This window comes from Orcinus orca, chromosome 4, assembly GCF_937001465.1.
Source record: "Orcinus orca chromosome 4, mOrcOrc1.1, whole genome shotgun sequence".
Lineage (NCBI taxonomy): Eukaryota > Metazoa > Chordata > Mammalia > Artiodactyla > Delphinidae > Orcinus > Orcinus orca.
Window position 1 is genome coordinate 40,409,085 of NC_064562.1, and position 18,478 is coordinate 40,427,562.

An 18,478-nucleotide genomic window follows, 5' to 3' on the forward strand; every position below is an offset into this window, starting at 1 on the left:
CCTCTCCCTCCGCGGCATGTGGGATCTTCCTGGACCGGGGCACGAACCCGCGTCCCCTGCATCGGCAGGCGGACTCTCAACCACTGCGCCACCAGGGAAGCCCCCATTGTGCTTTTAATACTACCATGGATAGAAACATATTTCCCCAGCGCACAGCACTGTGTGGAGCAGCCCTGCAGGGGACGTGCCTGGACACTGGCACTGCCTTTGCAGCATTATCTGCCACAGTCAGCGCCAGACACCTCATTTGCTCTTCACAACTCAGTGAGGGAGCTCATACTTTTACTTCTAAATTATGTTATCTCTATAATAAAGCTTTATATCATTTAATGCTAAGCAATATTTTATAAGGCAAACATAGAATATTATGGGATTAGATTGAAGTAAGTAAAGTAATAACATACTTGCTATATGTTCACCTACATATTTTCTAATCTGGCACATGTTTTCAACACTTGGGATATGTTTATGCAGTAAGAATTTTATGCTCTGATGTCAGTCAAAACTCAGGGTTAAAGCACAGATCTGTAGTTTACTGTGTGACTTGACCAATTTACCTTACTCTGACAGGCCAGAAAGGTAAAGTTAAAGTTAAAATATCAGGAAAGTTACAGGCCAGAAAGGTAAAGTATATAACTTTACCTTTCTGGCCTGTAACTTTCCTGATATTTTTCTTTTAGTGCAATATTGCATTATGAGCACTTTGCAGTACCAATTAGCCTTTTACAGTTTATTTTCATAGCATTTGTTCAGTATACTTCCAAAAAAAATTCCTTCCCATACATGGTAGTAGATCAATATCTGATAAATGTTTAAGAAAGGACATTTTAAAATGCAGTGAATAATTCAGATAACATTCTTTATCAATTAACTTCTCTAAATCTATTTTAAATAGATTGCTTTGAAACCTAATTTGATGAATATGAAGGGAATTAAAAAAATGAATGTATGTATATCTATATCTATCTATATTTGTCTATTTATACGTATACATATTACTGTCTATTATTTTTCCAAAATAGAAAAGAGCTGCTAAGAGAGAAGAAGCCTTAGCATCATTTGAGGCCTGGAAAGTCATGAAAGAAAAGGAAGCAAAGAAGGTAGCTGCAAAAAAAAGGCTTGAGGAAAAAACCAAGAAGAAAACTGAAGAAGAAAATGCTGTGAGAAAAAGAGAAGCACTGCAAGTATGCAATGGTTTTGACTATCTTAATTATTTTTAAAATATTTGAAAATTAATGATTAACTGTGGTTTTACTATTTTATTATATTCACATTAAATAAAGTAACTGAACTTTTTCAGTCTTTAGAAAAATGGAAAGAGAAAAAGATGGAATATCTTAAAGAGAAAAGTAAAAAAGAGAAAGAATATGAAAGAGCAAAGAAACAGAAAGAGGAAGAAACTGTTGCTGAGAAAAGGAAAGATAACGTAACTGCTATTGAAAAATGGTAATCCAAAATAATAAATGTTTTGATAGATCTTAAATTAGTAACACTTTAGGCTTTTCTAAAATTCATTTACTTGAATGTTACTAATGCACTTAGTCTCATTATTGCAAAGACACATTAGGGAATCTTTATTATATATTCTCCTTTAACTTGCCAGTGTTTTGACTATCCTACATAGGAATGAAAAAAAGGAAGCTGTTTTCAAGGAAAAGGAAAAAGAGAAAATAAATGAGAAAAGAAAAGAAGAACTGAAAAGAGCTGAGAAAAAAGCTAAAGAGAAACAAGCTCTTGATGAATATGAAAAATGGCTGGTAGGTGTTATTTGTTAATGCACTGTGTCTTTTAAATGTACTTGTTCTGACTTTTCTGTCCCTAATTCTAGTTCTATTTGTCCCATGCCTACTGACCATTTCTACCTGGAAGCTACCTTGTTGAATTCATTCTCTCCTACATATATCATAATTTATTTGATCTACTCATTTCTATTAATGATTCTACTATTCCTTAAAACACTCAGGCTTAAAACTTTAGTCATAATAATGTTCCTTACCTGCATCCCCACATTTAGTCACTTACCAGTCATGCCCATTCATCCTTTGCAATGATTCTCCTACCTAAAATTATAAAAAAGTGTACTGACAAGTGTATTACTGAAGGTATACCAGGTTAATTTAGGTGGAACTTGGTCCTGACACACAGTAAAATTGTATTTAATGAGAAAGTTATTCCATTTTTTATTTTCTTTTGATCTTTCTGATGACCTCGAGGAGAAGGTCTTATTTAAGTGGTTTTTTAATGAAAGCAATCAAGTATGAACGTTGGGAGAAATGATATCTAGCAGGACTTTATATTCTTTGTTTCAATGTACTTATGTTTATAGTTACTTTTCAGTGATGGCAAGCAAAATACTGTTTTCTATTTTAAAATATCAATATAAATATATATTTTATTCATTTATTTTTGAATAAGTAAATAAGTAATACATTTCAGATGCATAAGTACTTTATGTGAATAGTTAACACATTCACGTGTTCAGCAATCAAAAAGTGCAAAATTTCTCCACAGGCCTTAGGGTCCAGTAGGGTTTCTTATCAAAGATTTTTGAATTCATGTCTATCAGCAAGTTAAAAAAATGTCATCCAGAGTATTTTTTTATTTGCATTTCTCTGGTTAGGATTGAGCTTGAGTATCCTTTCATTTGTGTGAGGATAATTTATATTATTTTTCCTGTAAAGTATCAATTCATAAACTGAACATTTTTTCGTTGGTCTTTTTCTTACTGATTTCTAGAAGCTTTTTTATTTACTAGGGAAATTAGCCTACCATTTCTGATATGAGTTACAAATTTTTTCCCATTGTATTTTTGGTCTCTCAACTTTGCTTATATCATTATTTTAGTAAATTTATTTATTTATTATTTATTTTTGGCTGTATTGGGTCTTCGCCTGTGCACACAGGCTTTCTCTAGTTGCGGCAAGCAGGGGCTACTCTTCATTGTGATGTGTGGGCTTCTCATAGCAGTGGCTTCTCTTGTTGTGAAGCATGGGCTCTAGGGTGCATGGGCTTTAGTAGTTGTGGCACGTGGGCTCAGTAGTTCTGGCTCACGGGTTCTAGAGAACAGGCTCAGTAGTTGTGGCACATGGGCTTAGTTGCTCTGCAGCATGTGGAATCTTCCTGGACCAGGGCTCAAACCCGTGTCCTCTGCATTGGCAGGTGGATTCTTAACCACTGTGCCACCAGGGAAGTCTTATATCATTTTATTCCATGAAGAATTTTATTTTATTTTCAGGTGTCAAATCTGTCAGTCTTTTTTTATGGCTTCTGATTTTCAGGTGTAGTTGAAAGGACTTTCTCCAAAACTTAGGGTCAAAGCTCCCATTTTTCTTCTAATAACTTTATGATTTTATATTTAACATTTTAACATTTGCTCCACTTAGAATTTATCCTAGTGTATGATGGGAAATATGATTCCATCTTTATTTTTTCCAAATGCATCTTTCATAAAACACAACTTTTACCCACTGATTTGAGGTACTGCCTTTATTATATGATACCTTAGATCATTCCCATATTTTCAGGTCTGTTTATTTCTTAACTTTCTGTTCCATTGGTCAATCTCACTGTACATACTCCAGTACAACACTGTTTCATCGTCAGGACTTTATATATTTTCATATATGTTTGGGTTAATCTCCCTTCATAACTCTTCATTCAATGTATTTCTGAATATTCTTGGGGGGTTTTTTTCCACAAAAATTTTAGAATCAGTAGTAGCTAGAGACACACACAGGACCCAAAGCAGGCTATTTAAAGATAGGATAAAAAGATGCAACACTTAGGAATAAACTTAGGAAATGTGCAATACCAATATAGAGAAAACTTCTGAAGGACACAAATGAATACCTGAGAAATTAGAACAAAACTGTCCTTGTATAGAAACAATCTTATAATGATGCTATAAAGATGTCAGTTTTCCCTGAAGTAATTTACAAATTTAATGCAATCCTAATAAAAATACCAACAGAATTTATTGTTGTTTATGTGTTGACTTTAGTACTGCTATAATGCTAAATACATGCAGATAAACAGTAATAAGGCGATCAAAATTGGTTCAGTCGTTTGAATGAGGATAGTAGTGTTCTATGATGATTTCCTTAGATTAAACTCTTAAATAATGCTTTGTTCTAAGAAAAATTAAAAATCTTCTTATATTAAGGAGACGTATGCTAATTCTGCTAGTATCTTTTAGAGTAGTAACTGAATGTAAATGTTTCAGTTTTCAGTTTTATTTTCACATTGTCTTGAAATTGAGATAAAATTTCCTTAGTGACTAAGTCATAGGTACACAATGTTTCATTACAGTGGTTAGTCACTTTCTCATTCTAATCAATCCTCTGGAAAATAAAAACTCATCAAAGACCTAAGACAAAATAACTTGTTTTGGTATACAATATATCCCTACAATACAGCTCTACCTAAAAAAAAAATCCATGTACAACATGTTACAGCTCTGTTCCCCATCTTACCAATTTCTTATTGAAATTCGTTTGCAGAGAGAATGGAAAAATACCCCTATACAGAAGAGCTAATTACTTCAATTTTCATGTAAAGTAACATCTCAAAATTTTGATGTACAACCTAGTTTGGGGAGTGAGCAATTGATGGGTCACTGTTTTAAGTGAAAATTGTAGCCAAAGATCAGGTAAGATGCTTCTTCAAGCTGGTTCCCAGATTAATTCATAGTTACCTTTAATAAGAAAATAAGCAAAAGATTCAGACCCCAACAAACAACAGACAGGAGGACTTAAGAAACCTCTTTTAATTATTACTCAAGATAACATTGATTCATGTAAATTGATATTAAGGTTGATAATTAATTGCCTATTTTCTGCCCTAACTTTTTAGCACCTGCCAGCAAACTCAAGGTTGCTTCCAGTTCCTCTCTCTCCCTATGTTAAATGGAATGGACAGTGAGGTTTTTTCAGTCAGTTTCTGAGGACACAGCATGGTCACTGCTTTTCTTTCACCTAGCTAGAGGGCCTGCCTCTCTCTAAAGTAATAAGATGATTGACCGTGGTCCAATTACAGCTTTTATTTTCTCAGTTAGGATTCTGAAAGGAGGTTCTCTGTTTATTAGAAATAACAAAGATGAAAACATTCTCATTACGAAGAGCAAAATGTTAAGACAAAAAGAAAATTTCACACCTCTCTTCAATCCTTCTGTTGTATGTGAATAATTGCATGTTAATGGAACCTTACATTACCATATTCTTCTTGTGATATTATCAATTCCATTTATGTACTGATGAAAGAAGCATAGACACCTAATAACTTACCAAAATACCACTCCTCCCAAGCCATTCAGCCTGCAGAGGCAGGGTTGTCCAAGTGTTCCGTGACACCACTGCTCTTTGGAATACAAGGAAACCACTAAACTTTATAGTTTTAGCAGAAACTTGAAGAAATGGAGAGACAGTCCAAGCTGCAGGATGAAAGGCCAAATGCTATTAACATTTCAAGTATTCCTAGATCATTGTTTAGATTTCATATTAATCCTCAGATACTCAGTCATTTCTTGGAAGGGAGTATAGCAGGGAAACGAAATGGTTCTAAAATTCACCTGGTATAATAAAAATGTGAGACGATGGAAGATAATATTTTCAAAATAATATGAAGCAGGACTGTACCAATCAAGCAATGAAATATGAATTTACCATTTCACTCTCCTGTGAATCTGCATTCTCCTACCCTCCTGGATTATTCCCATCAAGTCTCAGGATAAGTAATCTTAATAAAAATAAACTCTCTTAATTCTTCATTTCCCTCCAGCTATGATCCTCATCTTTTTTAATAGCTAAACTTCTGGAAAGTTTGTTTACACTTCCTTAGTTCTTCATATCCTTTTCATCCTCAGTAAACCCCCATCTTATCCCTTTTCTGAAACCAAACTAAACTAAACTTTGAGAGTTACGATTTTGCCAGAGCATCTAGACTATGGTATGTATTCTTTTCTGCCCTGTTTCCTAGACCTCTGGGCATTCTGCACAGTCGATTTCCCCTTCCACTTGAGCTGTCTCCTCCTCTGCTGCCATGTTCCCCGGTTTACCTCTCAGCATTCTGCCTTTCTTCTCCAAATCACCTGTTGACAGCTCTTTTTTTTTTTTTTTTTTTTTTCAAACCTGTGTTCTAAATGTTACCATGGCCTGCCAGGCCCCGTCTGATCTTACACGTATACCTTGTCATTCTCATCTGGACCCCGCTCCCATCTCCCGCCAGGCTTTATTCACACTGGCTGTCTGGCTTCCTCTCCCATCCCAAGTTTTCCCCACTTGTCAGAGTCCTCACACACACTCTTCTGTCTGCGTGGGGTGCCCTCCCCTCAGTGCACATCACCAGTGGCTCCTCTTACCCATCACGTCTCAAAGTGACTTTCCCTGAATCCACTTTTCTTTGAAAGTAAGTACTTCCTTTCATTTTTTATCAATCATAACAGCTTATTTATATGTTTCATAGAATTTCACACAATTTGGAATTATCTGTTGTTTATGTACTTGTTTATTAACCATTTATTTTGAAAGTTCCCTAAGGGACAGGAACAGTAACCTGTGTGTTTGTATTTTATAATCACTTCATGCATGGCTCCCTGTATACTGCTTGACCCAGAGTAAGATCTCAGTGCTTAACATTGAATGAATGAGCACAAATTATAGTATAGTACAAGTAGAATAATAGCTTCAGAACCTATTACCTGTAAGGATGTACTATATAATAAAGGAACACAAATTAATGGATGTGAGGCAATAACAATTGGGATTATTTGTGACATTTGGACATAAAATCACTTCGAACAATTACTTTACTGCAATACAAACTTCAGAAGATTTAAACATTAAATATAAAATGCCAAACAATAGAATACAGCATATTAATAATAAAAAATCAGTATATTTGCCGGCTGGAGGGTAATTTCCTACAACTTTGGAGAATAAATCATTATTGTCCAGCAAATTCGAACATATTCATACCGTACAAACTGGCAATTTCACTCCTAGGCATATACTTGGAGAGAAAATCTTGGCTTATAAGCACAAGGAATCAAACAGGGTTATATTTACAGCAGCATTGTCTTTGTGTGGAAAAAACATTAGAACATCATGTCTTCAACACCAAAATTGATTAGTAAACTGTGATATGTTATACTGGAATTCTGTGCATCAATGAACTAGAGCTACAGCTCCATATAGATGGATCTTAGAAATATGGTCATAAATAAAAGACAGATGCAAAAGAATATATAGCATGGTACCTTTTAGCATAAACTCAAAAAACCTGCAAAACTCAAAAAACCTGCAAAACAAAATTATTTGTTGTTTGGGGATGAATACGTGTGTGTGATAAAGGTATTAAGGGATGCACTGCAACTATAAGCACTAAATTCAGTAATGGTTATCTCTGGATGGTGGAGAGAAAGCAGGTGTGAGGGAGTGGGTACAAGGGCTGCACAAGTATTGGTCATGTTTTATTTCAAAAGGCAGGTAGTGGGTACACAAATTTTGACTATATTACTCTTTAAACAGTTTAGTTGTCTGTGGTTGAACTATTAATTTTTTGGTAAAAAATTAAGGACTAAAAATAATGTAGATAAAATGCTGCAAGGATAATATTTATTATATGAAAATGTAAATTGCTAAAAATTACAAGCACCAGTAACCATACAGTTAGAAGAGCCAAATAACAGAGCAAAAACTTCACAAAAGCACTAAAGAAATGAAAACGTACTCAAGCTCAATAACAAGCAAAGAAACATGAACCTCAATATTCAAATATTTTTAAACACTGTGAAGTATCCTCTGCTGCCATCACATATTCAACCTTTGCACCCAGTAAATTTATTTCTGAGACTCTGTTCTCAGAAAGTCATCACTAACTTCTAATAATTATTCTCTTTGAATTATGGGATTACAGGTCTTTTTTTCCTATTTTACATAATTTTTAAATATCACTTTTAATATTTTAAAAATTAAGTGGTGCGTTAACACCTATTGATAGTATGCTCATAAATTAGCAATATTCCCTAGCTGTTAATTACTTTATAACCAATTAAGCTAGCAAATGACATTTAAATACCTTATAATGATTATTTTGTTCTTCAGCAAGAAACGTGATTTGAAAATAATGGTCATATTTGTATATAAATTTATATATAAATAGTTTTCTATTTTCTCTTTAGGAAAAAAAAGAAAGGAAGGAAAGAATTGAACGGAAACAAAAGAAACATCATCCCTTTCTTGAAAATGAGGCACTTCCTCCATGGAGCCCTCCAAGCAGAACTGTGTTCTCAAAAGTGTTTTGATAATTCTTATTCTTGCATTATTTAGTTATTTATCAATTCACCAATTTTAGCCAAACTAAATTTAAAACTATTAATTCAATTATTTATAGTTAGAAGAGTCTATTTTAATAATTAAATGCCGGTCACTTCTGCTGACAATGAAAAAGATGCTTTACAGTTTAATCAGTGAAAGCATTGAAAGCATTTTTGAACTGTAGATAAACTGCTTCAAATGAAGAGCTAATAATCATATTGCTTTTACCATTGAAATACATAACCCTTTTTCATGTCCTGATCATTTGTATAGTCTGATGATCCATGATCACTTTCCCTAACCTGTGCATGTTATTAGTATGTTTATTCTCCAATATAAAAAGAAAACCATTTAGGTACCATAATCATGAAATAATTGATTTTGCGAATGATTGCACCTCTAGATTCGGGTTTTAAAATGAATGGTCACTGGGGAGTATGCAAATATTATTTCTTCTAAACTAATCTTTAGCTCAAAGTAGTTGCATTTGCACTGTGCAAGTTAGACTTTTGGTCAACTGAGGCAGTAGTTCAGTAGAATCATGCAATCACTGAGGCATTTTCTTTAAGAATGTTGCCATATGTTTTAATATGAGTATACTTTATCTGTTTTTGCTTAAGTGACAGTCATAGGCACTTTATAATGAGCAGACCTCTGAAATGTGTCTTCCTAAATTCTATCTCACTTTACTATTTCATTGATATCAAAAGATGTCCATTTCATGGTAATTATATACATTACTTATGGAAATTCCACAAGAGTCCAAGGTCATTATCACTATTTTTATTTCCCAAACTAAAGCCATAAAGATGATAATGGCAATTTTTGTCCTCTTAGCTAATCCAGAGTCATCTACCTTATATTTAGAAGACAGCTGTATGGGAAGGTAATTTGTAGAAAATGTCCAAAGAATCTATTTATTTGATCTCTGCATATCCTCATTAATCGGACTCATACTTGAACTGGTCAACTAGTTGATCACAGACCAAATATATGCTCTCAGAGTTGAAATGCTACTGCAGCCAATGATGCAATGCAATGATAGATGAGAAAAAAGTTACTATTTATGAAGTACCTGTTGTATCCTCTCTACTAGATCTTTACAAGTATTATTTTTGATCTTTACAACAACTATTCAGAGTATGTGTTATTAGCTTCATTTTGCAGATAAAAATACTGAGACTCAGAGAAATCAAAGAACTTGCCACTCATTTAGCATGTGACTGAGCTGGGATTAGAGCTAATGAAGTCTCTCTACCTCTAGAATTCAGATGCTCATGTTCATGCTCTCATGTGACCTCAGAGAACTGTAAATTCTGTCAAGACCTCTGTATTATATCAACCTTAAAAACACATTTTACTTCTCAGATCCTAAAATCATATATTGTTTCCCAGAGATTATCTTTCCTTTAAGAAATAGCTGTTTGTTATTAGAAACAGTTAACCTCATTAGATCTTCAAAATGAAAAAAATAATTCATAGTATTTATGGAGTTAGTCAAATGCCCGTGTCTAGTATTAGAATGTCAGAGCACCCAGCGGGTTATGGAACTTAGGCTTTCAGACAGTTACTCAGGAGGTTTCACATTCTGAGGATTAGCCTTCTTGCTGCAGTGGATGTGCAAGGTAAGAAAGATGTCGTGGATCACTTTGTAAGATCACATCAGTGCTACAGATAAATTTAAAAATTTCATAAATAAAACTGGAAGCCTTTTTATACTACTGGAACTAGGAGAATCTGTCGTGAAATTGAACTAATTACCAGCAGTATCAGTATGGGATTTAGGGCCTCCCTTAGTTCATTTGTGTGTCACCCACAGTACCAAACAGAAAAGATTAAGTATTTATTGTATTGAATTCTATTCAGGGCTTAAAAGATATTTGCAAATTCCAGGGAAGTAAAAGGAAAAATAGAAAAATGTACAGCTACTTTTATGAATGTGAGATCTTAAGTGTGTGTGTCATAGATTTCACATTAAATATTGACTTAAGCATTCTGAACATTTTCTTCTAATTTATCATGCATAGTGGATTAACTATTATCACCTCTGTGTTGTGAGAATTGAAGTTAGTTAATTAATATAAAGAATATGGCACATAAGAAAAGACTTAATAAATGTTCATTGTTTTCACTTACTTCCTACCTTGAGCCGTTTGTTTCCCCACCTCATGTTTGTGAGAAGGTTAACATGGATGAGGCTGATAATGATGAGTTAACATTTCACTTGGTTGGCATATAAGAAGAAATCTCTGCTTTCCTTACCAGTCTAGGTTGTAGCACTCAAAAGAGAATATAGAGGTGACCTGCGTTTGGGACCTTCTAAAAAGAAATCTAAATACTAATTCCTTAGCATTGCTTGTGAGGTCAATGAAAAGGGAAATTGAGGTGTTTGCAAAGACCCAGCAAGTCATTTCCCTCAAATGGGATTTTCATCTTGCTACGCTAAATAATATATTATTTCCTGTTTACAGCAAGCTGTGCTGATTGAATTGTCTAGTTGAATGAAATCACCTCTTTGCCTATAGCAGAAATAAAGCTGAGTTCTCAGAGCTGGATGAAAATACAGTGCTATTTACTTTCTGAGATCCAAAGGGGAGAATCAAGCCAGGTAATATTCTCCTGAATGTATTTGTCTATTTAAAGTGTATGCTTTCCCCATATTTCTTTAGAAATTATCAGATATCGGGCTTCCCTGGTGGCGCAGTGGTTGAGAGTCCGCCTGCCGATCCAGGGGACACGGGTTCGTGCCCCGGTCCGGGAGGATCCCGCGTGCCGCGGAGCGGCTGGGCCCGTGGGCCGTGGCCGCTGAGCCTGTGCGTCCGGAGCCTGTGCTCTGCAACGGGAGAGGCCGCGACAGTGAGAGGCCCGCGTGCCGCAAAAAAAAAAAAAAAAAAAATTATCAGATATCAATACCATTAACTTTCATTAAGTTTTTATTATGAGGGAATGTTAATTCAAATGAAAGACACTAAAAGCCTATAGATTTTCAGATTAAACTTCTAGTTGTGTAAACTGTATTGAGCACTTAAAGAATGCTGACATTTAAAGTAAATAGGAATTTAATGAATATTTTAAAACATTACTGAGAATAATTGCCCTAGAAACTTAAATAATAATACTAAAAAATAAAATTTTATTCAGAAATGAAGTTTCATAATAACCAAGAAAATTAGTGACATAAATAAAAAGAAACAATATGGCATTTTAGATCAGTAGGAGGTTAAAATTTTCTTAATGTAAGAAAATAAGAACTGTTCAGGGATAACAATATTCCAGTGGTTTGTATTGTACCACATTTTGGTTAGTAGTTCATTTATTGTTTTATATAGTATTGAAACTGATATTTTTCATGTTGCCAAAGCAGTACCTGATAGTAGTTAGGTGTCCAAAGGTATATGTACCTTAGGGTGATATAACTGTGAATCTGAAAGGAATTTTAATAAGCCTGGCCCAGACTTATTTCTAAATTGAAGAAACTGATTTCCAAAGCCTCTGACTTGCTCAGGCTCACACAAATGACTAAGAAATCTAGAGTGACAACTCAGGTATCAGGTTTCCCAGCTGTAGACTGTCCACCATTCCACAATTTTGATAATCTGATAAAAGTTTTGCACTAACTCTTGTAACTGTGATTATTATTAATGTCATTGATTTTTATCCTCTCAGATGTGCCCTTGCTCTTTCACGGCCTTCTCCATAACTGTCCACCAGATCAGAGCTGTTTGTGCACCTACACTGTCACTGAAAATGTGGGGGAATACTGACATTTTTAAAATCCTGAGTCATGGGCTAAGATACAGTAGAGAAAAAGAATTTTACAAAATAGGAGAAATTGATGTTTGTCAAAATAGCTCCCAAGAATAAACTAAAACAGAAAACACATTTTCCTGATTTAATTTTGACTCTGCTTTCAATAGTGCTCTACTAAAAAGTATTTAAACCCATATGCCTCCATTCTACACAAAGCAAAGGTACTATCAATTATCCTGCTTCCTAGGTACATTGGCTGACAGAAATAATGAATACTATGTAACATTTAACTGAAGACTTCTCTGAATTCTTTTTACTTTAAAATTTCCTGTGATTTGGTTATTTTGAAACATGTGTTACATATAGTTGTATAATGTTAACTTGTGTCAACTAAATCCTTGGTATTGGATTTAGGATGTTTTAAGAATTATTTTAGGAGATGTGTTTAATGTCTGCTTTTTAGTAGCATATTTTCATGTAATGTTTAATTAAAGTGAACCATACAAGATTTATTTTATTGGGTGATATTATTTATTGACTGTGCCCAAATGTATTTCATAATGATAGAAAATATGGCATGAGTTATATTTGTGGGCTAAAGGTGAAATAATCATTTTGTTGATATATCTTATTAAAAATCACTGAAAATTTGGATATAAAACTTTTTTACTTAAAACACTACACAAATTACAAAGGTAATGTAAGTATATAATTATTAATAACTAGAAAATGCAAATAGCAAAAATTACCCACATTGTCTTTTCCCAAAGACAATCATAATTATTTTGTTTTCTTCCAGTTTTTATTTTCTAGTTCATTTTCCTCCATACATGAAATTAAGCTGTCAATAATGTAGAGGTACAGTTCCCTCTCTTTTCTCCTCTAATTTTCTCTGTGTCTCTATTGCTCTACCATGCTGCTATATGTCTGTATACATATGTGTGTAAAGGTATGTGTGTATATTATATAAAATACAGCACATGCACATACATGCATATATTCAAACATACATATTTTTATTCTTTAAAAATGAGATCAAACTACATATTTGGTAACCAGATTTTTTCCACTCAACAGTATATAATGAACGTATTTCCATGTTATTACACCTTTCAAATAATCTTTGATGCAACTACAATTTATTTAACCTATTTTTGAGTAATTTGTTTCCTTAAGAATGTTGACTATAATAAGTAATAATACAGTCAACATTCTTGTAGTCAATAGCCTTGTTATTAGTGATGGTAGACCTCATTAAATTTGTGAAATGAAAAAATAATTCAGAATATTTAAGGAGTTAGTCAAACGCCTGTATCTAGTATTTAAATGTCAAAACAGGGCTTCCCTGGTGGTGCAGTGGTTGAGAGTCCGCCTGCCGATGCAGGGGACACGGGTTCATGCCCCGGTCTGGGAAGATCCCACATGCCGCAGAGCGGCTGGGCCCGTGAGCCATGGCCGCTGAGCCTGCGCGTCCAGAGCCTGTGCTCCGCAACGGGAGAGGCCACAGCAGTGAGAAGCCCGCGTACCGCAAAAAAAAAAAGTCAAAACATCCAGTGGGTTATGGAACTTAGGCTTTGAGACAGTTACTCAGGAGGTTTCACACTCTGAGGATTAGCCTTCTTGCTGTAGTGCATGTACAAGTTGAGAAAAGTGTCATGGATCGCTTTGTAAGATCACATCAGTGCTACAGATAAATTTCATAAGTAAAGCTAGGAACAGATTCATACTGCCAGGACTATAAGACATGGAATGGGAGTTTAATGAGTACAGAATTTCAGTTTTGCAAGATACAAAGAGTTCTGGAGATTGTTTGCACAACCATGTGAATATCCTCCAAATTATGTAACTGTACACTTAAAAAGTGATTGCATTATGTTGGGAAAGCTTATGTATATTCTAATATTTACAGTTAAATAGATTGAGCCCTATCAAGAAAACTCTCTTCTTTTTTCTTGGTGTACTTCTTATTTTTTTACTTTTTTTTTTTTTTTTTTTTTTTTTTCGGTACGTGGGCCTCTCACCGCTGCGGCCCCTCCCGCTGCGGAGCACAGGCTCCGGACGCGCAGGCTCAGCGGCCATGGCCCGCGGGCCCAGCTGCTCCGCGGCACGTGGGATCCTCCCGGAACAGGGCACGAACCCACGTACCCTGGATCAGCAGGCGGACTCTCAACCACTGCGCCACCAGGGAAGCCCTTGGTGTACTCCTTTTAAGCAACAACAATGAAAAAGAAAAAAAGGAAGAAAGAGAGGAAGGAAGGGGAAGAAAGGAAAGAAAAAGAAAGAAAGGAAAGAGAGAAAGGAAGAAAGAAAAGGAAAGAGGGGAGCCAGACTAGGGCTCACTGGCTCATTCAGTCTTAAGCAGTGGTCCCCAACCTTTTTGGCACCAGGGACTGGTTTTGGAGAAGACAATTTTTCCACGGACTGGGGGCGGAGATGGGGATGGTTCAGGTGGTAATGCGAGCGATGGGGAGCAGCAGATGAAGCTTTGCTCACTTACTGGTCACCTCCTGCTGTACGGCCCAGTTCCTAACAGGCCACTGACAAATACCAGTCTGCAGCCCAGGAGTTGGGGACCTCTGGTTTAAAGAATGAATCCTGAGTAGAATTATTTTTTTAACTAGGGCTGAAATTCAGATATGCCCAAGTGTGGATGCTGAATCCAGACCCTGCAGCTGTGCCTCGACCCTGATGAGTGGAGGGAGTGGTCACTCTGTAGCTACTTGTTTCTCAGTAGATCTAGAGCTCAGAGTTACACTTCTAAAGCTTGTGATTGTGATCTCCACAAATGCTACCAGATGTTGATTGTTCCATATCAAAACTGTTAGTTCATCAAGTGGTGAACAAGCTGCCATATGCCAGACTCTTTTATGAAGCTTTTGGGATATGGCAGTAATAGACAGACACGGGAACTTATATGCAAGTTGGGAGGAGACAAACAGAAATCACTGAACAAAAAACAAAATAATTTTAGTCTCTGATAAATTCTGTGAAGAAGTTAAAATAATTTAATGTGATAAAGCATGACTGGGATCTAGAAGATTTTTAGCAATTTTTTTTTAGCAATAAGAATAGAGGAGGCATCTCTGAAGAAACAATATTTGAGTTGTGACCTGAAATGATGAGAAGACAACCCCAGGATGACTGTTGGAAGAATGGTCCAAGCAGAGGGCACACTGAGTGCGAAGGCTTTGAGGAGGAAAAAAGCCAACATTGCTTGGTGATGAACAAGGAGCAGAGAGTAAGGAAATGAAGCCAGAAAGGTACGTAGGCTCTAGCATATAAAAAGAGTTAGAAGCCGTTTTAAGGAGTCTGAATTTAATTCCAAGTGCAATGGGAAGGTTTTAGTTTGGGACCTAAATGATCTGACATGTACTTTAAAAAGCTCCCTCAGGCTCCTGTGTGGTGGATAGCTTGTTGGAAGATTTCTTTCCTGTCCTGGTAGAGATTGATGGAGACTTGGTCTGGGGTTGTAGCAGTGGAGGTAATAAGAAGTGGTTGGATTTAAGATACAGTTGGATGGTAGAAAAATAGACTTTTCTAATGGACTGAGTAGGAGATATGAAGGATAGAGAAAAGTCAACAACGACTTCAGGGTTTCATCATAGCCTGAGCCAATGGATGGGTGGTGATGCCTTATATTCAGATAAGCATGAAGGTGAAAGATTTTGGGGTGTGAGGGGTGGTGATAGATTTGAGGGAATTGGTCCTAGACATTTCAGAGCCTAGTGAAGAGATTAGGGGAAAGAGATGCTGATTGACCTGAGTATATGTCTGACCCTGCTTGCTCCTTAATTAATGTATACCTACAAAACCCCATGACACAGTTTCATTCAAGGGGCACTTCAAGCCTGGGCCATGATGTTTACCAGGATGCAGTCACGTCTTATGACAACCAATGCCTGGTATTAAGCCCAATCACACACAAGTCCAATGACCACTTCCCTTGCTGTTTGGTGAGTCTTTTCTGCCTTCTCCCACCATATTTAGTAGGGGCTACTTCAGTATATCATGTCCAGGGGTAATGGTAACAAAAGAGATTTCTCTGTGTTTTTACTTCTGGGAAGTTGCTTGCCCCATGTGACCTTTTTTTCACTCTTTTTCCAGCAACTTTCTAATTTTGCATATCAATAAATATATGGGAAGATCAATGTTTGTCAAGCAAAACACAAACTTAATATTCTATTCCAGAGCTAACAGCTGATAGATTCACAAAATACTGAATTCACAAGTGTTTTATTGTGATTTATAATAAGAAAAATACATACATATGTAAGTATATATATATTTATATATATAATATATACATTTATATATATATATATATATAGGTCTTCATCCCCATTTCTGGCACAGAGCTCCTAAAACCCTTGGAATTTTCTAATAAGTGATGACAGCAACATAGATGTCTTGTGTTATGTTAATGAGGTCACTTTTGGAAAGCCCTTAGGTAACTTAAGGATGGAGGCTGGTTGCCAGGAGACCCAACTATGTGATTGGAGAATTGGAACTTTCAGTCCTACCCCCTAACCTCTGGGGAAGGGAAAGTGGTTGGAGGTTGAATCAATTGACTATGTCTGATAATTTAATCAATCATGTTTATGTAATGAAACCTCCATAAAACCTCAAAAGGACGGGTTCAGAGTGCTTCAGGGTTGGTGAACACGTGGAAATTTGGAGAGAGTAGCATGCCTGGAGAGGGCATGGAAGCTCTGTGCCCTTACCCATATCTTTCCCTATGTATCTCTTGCATCTAGCAGTTCCTTAATTATATATTTTTATAATAAACCAGTAATCTAGTGAGTAAAATGTTTATCCAAGTTCTGTGAAAACTCTAGCAAATTAAACCAACCCAAGAAGGGGGTCATGGGAACCTTCAATCTGCAGCCCCATTGGTCAGAAGCATAGGTGATAACCTGGGCTTGTGATTGGCATCTGAACTGGGGTGGGGGACTGGGGTGTGAACACAACACAATCTTGAGGAACTGAGCCCTTATATTGTCAGAATGGAGTTGAATTGTAGACACCCAACTTGTGTCACAGAATTGCTTATTGGTGGTGTGGGAAAACCTCCACACATCGGAATCTGAGTGCAGAACCCACTTAATCAGTTACAAAAAAGTATACAGTAAAAAATAAGTCTACTGTTCTCAGCCCCTGGTATCCCTTTCCAGAAAGCAACTGTCATTAATAGTTTTTTGTTTGTCCTTCCAAAGATGTCACATATATTAAAAGTATATAATTATTTGTTCTCTTAACCCCTTCAAATGATAGTATACTACATGTACTATTCTGCACATTGCTTATATCTTGGAAAACTTCCCAGATTAATGCATATAGAATTACCCTGTTCTTATTTATAGCTACATGCTATTACATTACATGGATATTTGATAGTGTATTCAAACAGTTCCCTTTTGAAAGACAATTTCTTTCCAATCCTTTGGTATTACAGTGTCAAGTAATAGATCAGCTATACAGTAATTTTAACACTAACATGCTATTTTACTCGTATACAGGGGAAACCAAGCAATAGATTGATTTCATCTAAAAATGAAAGAAAAAAAAAGCCAACAGGAATTATATAAGAGGAAAGAAAAAAAGGCAAAAGGAAGAAGAAAAATGTGCTGACAATGTGTATATGTGACCTGTATTTTTCTATCCTTAGGTAAGCTGCTGACTACCTGGCAGTGCTCAGAGGCCAGTTGGGGTATTCTGCCTTGGACCATCTGGATAGATCATTAGAGAAAACAATTTCAGTTGGTTACAGAGTCTTTGAAAAACCTTGAGATTGGAATCAATAAAGTATATCTGAAAGGCTGTCCCAGGAAAATCATTTTCTGTGTCTCTGGTTAGCAGTTTACCTTATTCAAGCCAGGACTGCACCATTTCCCTCATTGGATTTCCTCACAAAAATACTGCAGGGAAGAATTTTGTACATGTGATTTTACATGTGGAAAAGTATAATGGTAACATCAACGCTGACAACTGGATTGCTGGATTGAAAGATATGTGCATTTTAACTATGAGAGATGTTACCATACTGGCCTACACAATATACCGTCAACTTTTTCCTCTTTACCTCCAACTCACATTTAATTTCTAGTATTTCAATACACACTGACTTGATTTAGAACACAAGAATATTTCAAATTTTACCAAGAAACTTAATTGCTCTTATTTTTCTTAAAACATGGAGCCATTTCTTTTTGTATTTTGTAAATAGATATTTATTGGAGTTATAATTGCTTCACAATACCATGTTAGTTTCCGTTGCACAACAAAGCAAATCAGCCATATGCATACACATATCCCCATATCCCCTCCCTCTTGAGCTTTCCTCCCATCCTCCCTATCCCACCCCTGTATGTCATCACAAAGCACTGAGCCAATCTCCTTGCGCTATGCTGCTGTTTCCC

General features: G+C 35.8%; 1 protein-coding gene across 1 annotated transcript in view; it reads left to right on the forward strand.

Moving 5' to 3' along the window:
• LOC101269598 (microtubule-associated protein 9) overlaps positions 1–12,570 on the forward strand; it is a 40,231-nt gene extending 27,661 nt beyond the window's left edge. The window contains 4 exon segments of the mRNA XM_049708839.1: positions 1,023–1,184; positions 1,301–1,446; positions 1,625–1,757; positions 8,177–12,570. Of these exon segments, the coding sequence (XP_049564796.1) occupies positions 1,023–1,184; positions 1,301–1,446; positions 1,625–1,757; positions 8,177–8,299 (564 nt within the window). The 3' untranslated portion in view covers positions 8,300–12,570.
• The last annotated feature ends 5,908 nt before the right edge of the window (positions 12,571–18,478 follow it).